The sequence below is a fragment of the Grammomys surdaster genome, unplaced genomic scaffold (genome assembly GCF_004785775.1).
Source record: "Grammomys surdaster isolate TR1022 unplaced genomic scaffold, NIH_TR_1.0 139, whole genome shotgun sequence".
Classification (NCBI taxonomy): Eukaryota; Metazoa; Chordata; class Mammalia; order Rodentia; family Muridae; genus Grammomys; species Grammomys surdaster.
Window position 1 is genome coordinate 13,387,905 of NW_021604597.1, and position 10,569 is coordinate 13,398,473.

The 10,569-nt window shown below is 38.7% G+C and overlaps 1 protein-coding gene across 1 annotated transcript in view; it reads right to left on the reverse strand.

The window, feature by feature from the left end:
- Positions 1-5,574: 5,574 nt before the first annotated feature.
- LOC114617887 (vomeronasal type-2 receptor 1-like) overlaps positions 5,575-10,569 on the reverse strand; it is a 25,507-nt gene continuing 20,512 nt past the window's right edge. Inside the window, exons 5-6 of the mRNA XM_028763566.1 lie at positions 7,936-8,059; positions 5,575-6,557 (exon numbers count right to left, since the gene is read on the reverse strand). Of these exons, the coding sequence (XP_028619399.1) occupies positions 5,575-6,557; positions 7,936-8,059 (1,107 nt within the window). The remainder of the gene's footprint in view (positions 6,558-7,935; positions 8,060-10,569) is intronic.

A 10,569-nucleotide genomic window follows, 5' to 3' on the forward strand; every position in this document is an offset into this window, starting at 1 on the left:
GTAAAAATAAGAGACAGTTGAAATTGAAAAGACAGTTGGTGACAGTTGAGCCAGGAGGAGCTGAACTGAGCCAGAGAAGATATTGTTAGTGACAGATAGAAGAAGAAGAACCTGCAAAGAACCTACAAAGTACCTAAAAAAGAAAGAAACAAAACTACACTAGTCAGTCAGATATTAAAGACTCCCATTAGAGATTCAAGAAACATCATCAATCATGATGTTTCTTTATGTATGCAGATTCCACAGAAGAGGCAAACTTATGATTTCTTTTTAATTAAAGATTAAAGATGATTAAAGATTAAGGATTAAAGATTGGCTTTGGTCTCTGATTCATTCACTCTTTATTCACCCCTCCCTGATCCTTATCTCTGCTGAAACTACCTTTCTTCTGGGGCTGGTCCCTAGCAGCTCACCATTCCCCATTCCTAGCTGAAGAGCTATTGAAAGTTGATTGATTCTGAAAGAGGAAGAAAAATCTTTAAAGGGGAAGACCTTGATAGGTTGGTTATACTACAGAGGATGGTCCCATACCCATTAATACATGGGCAGGGCAAAGTGGTCTCAGGTTATAAAAAAATTACACATGAAGTTGGGAGGGGTAAAGGAGTGGGTTGTGGGTCTGGGAGGATTAGAGGAAGGAATGGAGTGATCGAAGTATATTGTATGCATGTATAAAATTCTCAAAAATTTACTAAAATATTTTATTTTAAAAATTATTTCTAGTAAGATTGAAATCTTTCTCCACCTGTATATGTTGCTTTGTAAGAAAATTTTAACAAGAATTTGGCAGTGATGTTACTCACTGTATCTGAACATTTGCTTTTTGCTTATGTCGGGCCTTAGGGAGAGACCTGAATAATCTCAAGGTATTGTGTCAAAATTATGAGATTGTTGGTGTTGGCAGTAACAAAACCTTCAAGACAACATTATGTGACATGTATGGGCTCTTTTAGTAAAAATAAATATTTAATTATTAAATAGGCAGCTTAATTCCCTCACTGACAAACTAATTCCCTGCTCATTATTATTGTTAATAATGTGTGACTAATTAATTTACATTAATAAAATTCCAGCCTGCAAGTAAGTAAGAAATTCCAATATCCTAACTGAAACCCTTCAACATGTTTTTTGCTCACATGGGAGGGTTTCCTGGGACTCAGAAGCCCAGGAACCATACATCTCTGAAGGAAATGTTATCCCAGTGGAAGAACATCCTAAGACACAGGATCCTAGCGACCACACAGTTCTGAAGTGGATCAGTGTCTCTAGGGAAGGACCACACATCCTGAGACATGTGTGCCTGGGAACCACACAGCTCTAAGGTGGTACAGTGTTCCAGTAGAAGAGCATCCTCAGACACAGGAGCTCAGGAACCACATATCTCTGAGAGGAAAACTCCTCAGCAGAGGCATTGCAGCTCCCAAGGGAATATATCCCCAGCTGAACTGAGGAGCTAAGGAGCCTCAGCCCTGCTCCTCATTTGCTCCTTCTATTTGTTACTTCTTTTTCAGATGAGAGAGTAACACCAGGCAGAAAATCCATGAAAGTGATTTATTGGAGGGTCCTGGGTGTGGAGAGATAAATCCAGGGATGGATGTCCTCTGCTTCCTGGAGTGGACAGCAGGGAATTGGACAAAGGGCAGCACTTACATATCATTTCTTAGTGGACAGAACTTTTCAGAGCAGAGATTTTCAGAGTGCAGATTATTGTGATTTCAAGTCCTGAGCTTTTTACCAACTGGAACACAAAATTGAGTCACTTGAAAGAAGGCACTTTGATGAAGGAATTGCTTCAATCACATTGGGCATATCTGTGGGGCATTATCTTGATTAATGTGGGAGAGCCTAGCCTACTGTGGGTAATGGTACTCTGGACATGTGATCTTGGGTTGTATATGAGAGCAAGCAGAGCAAGCTTTTGAAAGCAAGACAGTAAGCAGTTTCTTCATGGCTTCTGTATCACTTCTTGACTCTAGATTCCTGCCCTGATTTCCTTTAGTGATAGACCTGGGAGTTGTTAGATGAAAAGAAAAAACTGTCCACCCAAAGTTGCTTTTGGTCACTGTTCTATAACTGCAACAAAGAAGAAAACTAGGAAATAAGTAAATGACAGGAGAGTCTGGAGTTGCAGAGGTAGAGCTGAGTTGTGCTACATGGTTGTGGGTTTGAAGGGGTTAACTGCTAAAAAAATGAAAGCAGTTTGGAGGGTGTTTACCATCCATCTATGTCAGCTGCACTCCGAGGTCTTGATTCATGATGGAGAACCACCAGGAAGTGAGAAGCAGAGAAGAGACGAAACTAAGGCTGTTTCAAGGTGGTTTATCTGAGACGGATCACCCCTTCTGTTAGTATATTTGTTTTCTATTGGGAATTTACATGCAAGAATTAACTACCAAAGAATTAGCCCTCCCTCTTGTCTGTGCTGGTGCCCTGAGCAGACCTTGGGCACCAGCTCTGCACTCAATCCCACAATACGTAGAAGAAGATGGACTCATAGGAGCTCTAACACGATCAGGATCATAGAATACTGAAGGACCATGGTGGCTGCCAGAGTGAAGGGTGAGACATGCTGATGCTTGAACAAAGAATGATGCTGACCTGTGAGCTTGCTGAGTGCCCTGACAATGAACGGTGACTGGGAAGTTATATTGGACACAAGTTCCTGATCCACCTTTGCTTGACTATATCCCAGATGGGACAAGCTGCCTTGCCTCAAGCTTTTAGACCTTGTGGGACAGAGATTCAAAAAGAGAAGTTATAATGACTTTTGTATTTTTTTAAAAAAATGTGACCAGTTATTCTGACTCAATCATGGACTGGTCTTGAAATCAATCCAATATTGGAAATCACAGTCTTCATTTGGAAGACTGGTTCTGGAAATTTTCAGAGACATATTTGGAAGTTATCAGCAGTTCTCTATAATGTTATATTGGCAAGAGATAAAGTTGGGACAGGATGTGGATTTCAAAAAAGTGTTAGCGCATGTGTTAAGGCACTTTTAATTGTCATGTTAAAACTACTTTTATTTCTTCTACATTATTTAATGTAAGTTGTATTGATTATACACTTTCTAATTGTGTCAGTGTGTTGAAACTGGCAGGTCTGTAACAGTGGTCTGTCATCCAGGTTTTGTTTTATTGCCCTGAGTATTACAGGACATTGGTATTCTGAAAAGAGCTTGCAAGTACTGAAAGAAGTGAGTCAGGCTTGAAGCAGAAGCTAGAGGGCTTGATTATTGCTGGTATAATAGTTTTAATTACATTAATGACTAGCACCACTGCTTCTGCAATTGCTTTGACACAAGAAGTTAAGACATCTACTTTTTAAAATCATTTAACAAAAAAGTGTTACTGTGTTGAGTATTCAAGAGGATTTTGATAGGCATTTGGAACAACGTATTGATGCTTTTTATCCTATTCAAATTATTGGAAGGAGGTTCAGAGTTTAAGATTAAGGAGCCATCTCAAGTGTCATGCCAAATATCAATGGATTTGTGTTACTTCAAAAATTTGCAATGATAGTCATTATAGTTAGGAAAACATTTAAAGACACTTGCAGTGTATTTGGCATAATTCTAACACCTCTCTGGATGTTTTAACTTTGTGTAGTAACATTATGAACTTAAAAATGCTGCTCTGCTGAGCTTTGATGCAGCAGATACTGCTGATAAAATTATCCATGGCTTGAGGTCAGTATTTTCATTTTGGCCAAGCTTCAAGAATGGCATATGTAGCTTGACCATGCTAGCTTGTTTTGTCCTGGGAATACTTTTATTCTTGCTTATCATGTTAAAGCTTGTCTTTAACAACATCAACATGTTGGCAGCCAAAGTACATGGCTTGAACCTGAAAATGGACCCCACCCCCAGACAGAGTTATTAATTTAATAGGCTGGTAAGCCAAGGATGGGTAAGATTCTGCACAGAGCCTTACCAACCTAAGACATAAATGCATTGCTTTGATAATGCATATCCCACAACAGATAAGGAAGACATTCTTCTCAGAATGACCTAAGATAGGCTCAGTCTTGTTTATGAAATAAAAAAAGGGGGAGATGTGGGGAGCTTTTGGGGCTGATTGGCAGGAATCTGACATTGGCCAAGGAAAAGGAAATGGGCTGCTTGGAAGGAATTTGACATTGGCCAAGGAGAAGGACATGGGTTTCAGGCAGGAATCTGACACTAGGCTAGAACAAAGAAGTAATTTCAGACAGGAATCTAAATCGTAGGCTAGAACAAAGAAGTAGGCTTCAGTAATGAAAATGACTTCGGGCTACGACATGGAAGTAGGCTCAGATATTTTGGTCATCCTGATAAGCCCTTAGAAACAGTGATCACGGGAGTGATCACAGGACTTTGTTTCTTGCCTTGCTTACTCTTTGACTATTTGTGTTTATTGTCTTGCTTGTTCCTTGAATATTTGCATCTATTGTATTACTAGTTCCTCAACTTAGAACTGACATTAAAACTTGCATGTAATTATAATGGTATAAAAGCGGATTGGGAAAAAAAAAGAATTAGCCCAGAAGATTAATTAACATGAAATTAGTCTTGTGTGGGTTTAAATAGCTCAAATACAAAACAAAACATAAACAAAAACTCTCTCCTGCGAATATTTGGTCAGTTCTAATCAAGATACTTTCTGCTTTGTTTGTTATATGATTAATCTTCTCACTACTTCTCTGACAAGAATCACATGATTTTAAAGCAACATGGTGAAATTAAGTCTAAGGATTTCCCCAATGCAGTGTCTAAGTGCTCACCCATAGCAAGAAATTTCACGCCCCAAACCTACATTCTTTTACGAGAAAATGTTTAGAAAAAATGTTTTGCCAAATAGAAAATTATCTTTCAATGATTCGAGACATATTTAATATTTGATAAACCATTGATTGTAAAGAATAAATAACACCTGTAAATTAGTCTACCATTTTTACAAGAAGGTACTTTTTAGATGTAATAAGATTCTTTTATAACAATGCATATGAGCTTAATCGACAAAGGGTAGCTAAAATTTAGATAAAATTGTATTTTAAAACGATAAAGTTGCACAAGAAAACAATTACATTACATGTTAGGGTATAATTGACATTTAGAGTTCATTGTTAATCAAAAATAGAAGCCTGAAGAACATGTGTCACACAAGACAGTTTTACTGGATTGTGGTATGAGGAGGTAATGGAGCCTTTGATTTTAAACTGACAGACTTCTGGAATACTTTGTTTATATATCATAAGTACAATGACCAACCTCTCAGAAAATAAATGAACCATGAAACATTCTGATTAATCATGTTTATTTATACCCTCTACTTTTTTTTATACCCTCTACTTTAAAGTCTCAATGATATGGTTTCTAATTTAAATCATAAGTGACATTACAATAGATGCTGACTGGAATGTCACAGAACAAGATATCATTCATCACATTAAGCTTGCACCAACACAGCCACAACCAATGTTACCCTACAACATCAGCAGCTGCTTCAAATGACACATAAAAGAAAAGGTTGAGCCAGGATGTTGTTCAAGGTGACATCCTTGCAAGTCTTGTGGAGGTGACTTGCTCTACCTGCTCTACTCATCCAGAACAGTGGACACTGTGGTGTTGTTAAGTTCACTGCTCACAGAAGCTGAGGTCAGCTGGATGCTCCTGTCAACAGTGGGGACTCTTCCACCAACAGTTTCATCAGTGTTCCTCTTTGGCCTCAGCAAGATAATGAAACACTTGGGAAGAAATAGACAGCCTAACAAGCCATAGCTGGATGCCAAAATGGCAAATATTTCCACAGCCACTTTGAATTTGCCTTTGGTGCTCAAGTAAGCAGGGACAAAAGAGATCCAGACAATAAAAAAGACCAGCATCCCAAAAGTGATGCACTTCCCTTCATAATAGTTATCTGGCAGCTGGCGAGCCACAAAGGTTGTAAGAAAACACAGCAGAGCCAGAAGAACATCAAACCCAAATATGGAGCACAGAAACTCTATAGAACCTTCATTGCATTCAAAGATGATCTTTACATTTTGAATTTCAATGTTCTTGAACATCCTTGGAGGGTCCAACACCAAGTAAGCTGCACATACACCAATCTCCCCTACAACACAGATGAGTACAATTAATTTTCGAAAAACAGGGTGCATAGATATAAGCCGGGTTTTGGATACAGAAATCCTGTAAGCAAAAAAGAGTGAAATAGTCTTTCCAAGAATGGAAGACAGACAAAGGCAAAAGCCCAGTGCCAGAGTGACCTGGCGGGCCATGCAGGTCCAGTTACATGGCTTGCCTATGAACAGCATGGATGACAGCACCGTGATAACCAGAGACATCTGAATGAGGAAGCTCAGCTCTCGGTCATTGGCTTTCACCAATGGAGTGTGCCTGTGGATTACATACACAACAGTGACTGCCAAGACCACAAGTGCCCCAAAGATGGAAAGGATGACGAGGGTGAACCCCAGGGCCTCCTCATAAGCGAGGAATTCCACAAGCTTTGGCACACACTTGCTCTTCTCTGCATTGGACCAGTCATCTTCACTGCATGGGTCACATTCCCTTTGACCTATTAGGAAAGAACACAGAGTTGACTATTGACTTCAAAGGAACCAGTTGTCACTTTTGACTGTGAACAGTCTAAGCCAATTAAATACCTGAACAAAATTTACTGGAAATCTTTTATAAAATAGATATAATATCTTATATTTAATAGTGGGAAAATATTCTTGGCATCTATAGATGCAGTGACAGATTGAGGGTTGTTTTCAACTTCAGAACTTGAACATTTCTTCTCAATTTGAGTCTTTCTTGAATTGGTCTTCTCCAGTGATTAACTGTAGTTTTCTCCTCTAACTCTCTATTGAAGAACTATCTATCTGTGCCTTTATCAAGTCTAGAACAGCCCAGGAATAAGAAAGGCACAGCTTCTGAGGTAAATGACCCAAATGACTGGGACACAGCTGATCAAACACCTTGTGTTTTCAGTCTCTCATCCAATATCCCTCATGGAGGAGAATCATGCATGTGCCCACCCAAATGTCCCCAACTACAGATGTTCATTCCAATGAGTGATGAGGATGATGATGGGGGAAAAAATCAAAACCACCAACCATGTTCCGTAGGCAAAGAAGGCTAAGTCTGGCAGGAGGCTCTTAGAAGAAGCATTGGTGAACAAGGAAAAGCTAGTTGAGGTGAGGTTATGGTATATGATGGAATGGGTCCATTCAGTGTTAATTTTAAAAATCAGGTAAAGAGTGGTGTTTGCTTTCAACCACTCTGTCTCCTGGTCTGGACATCTCTGAGTAGAATTCTGTGTGGACCCTGGGGGAGCTGTTGCCATGGAGTTGTGTAGGTTACAATGTGCTTGCTTTCTATCATAGACCATTTTATCATTTTTTACACAATTACTCTGAGGTCTATGTGACAAAAGACAAGTACATTTTTGGTTCTTCAACCGAAAACCACATGGAGACATAAATAAACTTGTTTCAACATTATACACAATACCAAGCCTGCCTAAGTCACCTCTGGAGATCAGCAACCAAGCCGACTGTCATAGCAGTTCATTCTGCAGCCACTGTGCATAGCATGTGCTTTCAGTGCTTAGAACCTTAAGACAATAGGGTGACCTTTCTCCAACTAGAGTTTAGTGTTGAGTCTACTTATTAAGCAAGAAATTTGATGATTTTATGAATTTATTTATATTTTACATTTTATTTTGTTTGATGTTTCTTTATGAATATTATTGTGGTAGATGTTGTTTAATATCCAAAATGAAAACTAATATTTTCCTTTGGTCAAACTGCACAGTGATACATTGTATTGGTTTCTTGAGTTTTGTTTTATGCTGTTTATATCCTCTTATAAAGATGTATAGAAAGTTCTCTGACATACTTTGGTTAATTTAACTGTATTACTGCCAACACAAATATCCCTATCATTACCTGGTTTCTCTGACACATATCCATCAGCACATGGGATGCAATCAAAGCAGCATATGGGTTGTCCCTGTCGAATTCCCTTTCGCGTCCCTGGAGCACACAGTTTTGTGCAGACTGAATCTGGAATCTAGCAAAGACAAAGGCAGCATATACAGTGAGCAAAGTTAGCAGACAAAATGTGGCAGTATGAGGAGATTTTAATGAACTTTTGCTAAAGAACAATCTTGTGATTGACTCTGGAAAATCTGAACTAATTCTAATGACAGTTGTTTGCCATCTTGGAGATCAAGACCAAACTATTTCACATTAGATGCTGTGGATGGATCAATTTATTTAGACTCTTCCTAGTTTGATGAGACCTATGACCCTAGTAATTGTCTTCAGCTGCAAGATATCTCTTTTCAACAAAGGCATCCAAAAATATTTTCATAATATTTAGACATTGCTCATAATTGTAAGTGCCTGGTAGAAAGGAAGAAAAAAAGTGAATGCTCTTTTCCATGTAAACTATGAAGAGCAAAAGATAATGTAGAGAAGGCACAACTTGGAATGTTTTCTTGCTATTTGCTTTTAGAAATTTTATTAGTAACGCAGAGCTTTTTATATTTTTATACTCTGCTTGGATGTGTACCTTAAAATACAGAGTAAACCCAGCATTCATATGTTAATCTGTGGAGATAATTATTTACAGGACAGATAAAAGTATGTATTCTTAGCCAGGCACAGTGACAGCTTGAAGCACATAGTAAGACCTCAGCTCATAAAAAAAAATAAACAAAAAAACATCCAACCAACAAACAATAAATCAACCCCCCACAAAATCCTAGAAAAGTTAAGCCTACACAATATAAACATTTAAAACATAAGACACATTTTTTTTTTTTTTTGAGACAAGGTTTCTCTGTGTAGCCCTGGCTGTCCTGGAACTCACTCTAGACCAGGCTGGCCTCGAACTCAGAAATCCGCCTGCCTCTGCCTCCCAAGTGCTGGGATTAAAGGCGTGCGCCACCACTGCCCGGCAAGACACATTTTTTGATGCTGCTTTTAAATTCAATTTTGTTGGAAACCAACTTTATTATATAAACATTTTTCCTCTCCTGAACCCCAAATCCTGGTCTACAACCCTGACAGATGCCTTTTGCTCTATCAGAGGCCATCCTTTGCTACGAACCCCAAGTACCTGAAGTACCTCAAACACCAAAGGCCATGCTAATATCCTGAACCTCAAGGACCATGCCAGTTCCTAGAACCTCATAGGCCATGGGAACACCAAAACCTAAACCCCAAACTCCAGTGTACCGGGCAGCCCTGCTGCTAAAGTCAAAGTCTGACATTACTAGAAAGCTCTGAGGTCACTACAAAATGATGGACTCCCTTTGTCAGTGAGGCTTCCTGATCTGTACCTAGGGGATCCTGAATCCCAAACCCCTTACTTGAGGAAAGTCACATAGCCTTTAGGTCTAACTTCTTTTCTCCCCTAATCATCAAGCACTTGATATGCCCAGAATGCCCCCTCATGCTAATGAGGTATCTTAGCACCTTACCCTTCAGCATTTGCTCACCTTGGATATTCCTACCCTCTCCCCCAAATTATATAAATGCACCATTTATTCCAAATAAAGTTGAGCTGCCTCCCTGAAGCTGATCCCAGGGAGAAGTCTGTCATTTCTGTCATACTTACAGGCCATCTTGAACCCTGCTCTTTGACTCTGATCCTTTTATTTTCATTGGCCAGTGGCCAAGCACTGGAAGAAAGGAAGGCCTAGTCAGTGGTCGTATAGGACACTAAAATCCCAGTGGAGACAGACTCTGGACCTAAAGATTTTCTGGTTATTAGAGCCACAGGTTGTACAAGCCAGAAGAAGAGAAAGGAAACAGAAATTAAGGGGAAAACATCTAAAAAACATCCATCCTTCAAATAAAAATTTTTATTTAACAAAGATAAAGTCAGTAATTGTCACTTATACCTATATTATCCCCAAACCTATATAACTGAGGCCAGACAGGAAACAGAAAGAAATGAATAAAACATTCAAAAATCATCCATCCAACAAAGATAAAGTCAGAAATTGGCTCCTAAACAGATAATATCTCTAAACCCAGATAAATAGAGGCCATTATAAGAAGACAATCAAAAACACTCAGGGCAATATGGTACCACTAGAGACAACCTATTGTCCTACAGTAAGCTCTGGATAGCTGAAGCACAAGAAAAAAACCTTGAGTCCATTTTTATCAAGATGATACAGTCCAATAAAGAGAAATTGAACAAATGCCTTAAAGAAATCCAAGAAAACACAATCAGGTGAATGAAATGAATAAATCTGTTCAAGATCTGAAAATATAAATAGAAGCAATGAGGAAAACACAAACTGAGGGAAACCTAGAAATGAAAAATTTAGGTAAGCAAACAGAAACTACATCAATAGGATACAGGAGATGAAAAGAGAGAATCTCAAGCATAGAAGATATGATAGTCCTTATTGATATAGTGGTAAAAGGAAATGATAAATCTAAAACATTTCTGACAGAAATCATCCAGAAGATCTGAGACATTATGCAAAGACAGAAATCTGAGAATGGTAGAAATAGAAGAAGAAGAAGAAGAAGAAGAAGAAGAAGAAGAAGAAGAAGAAG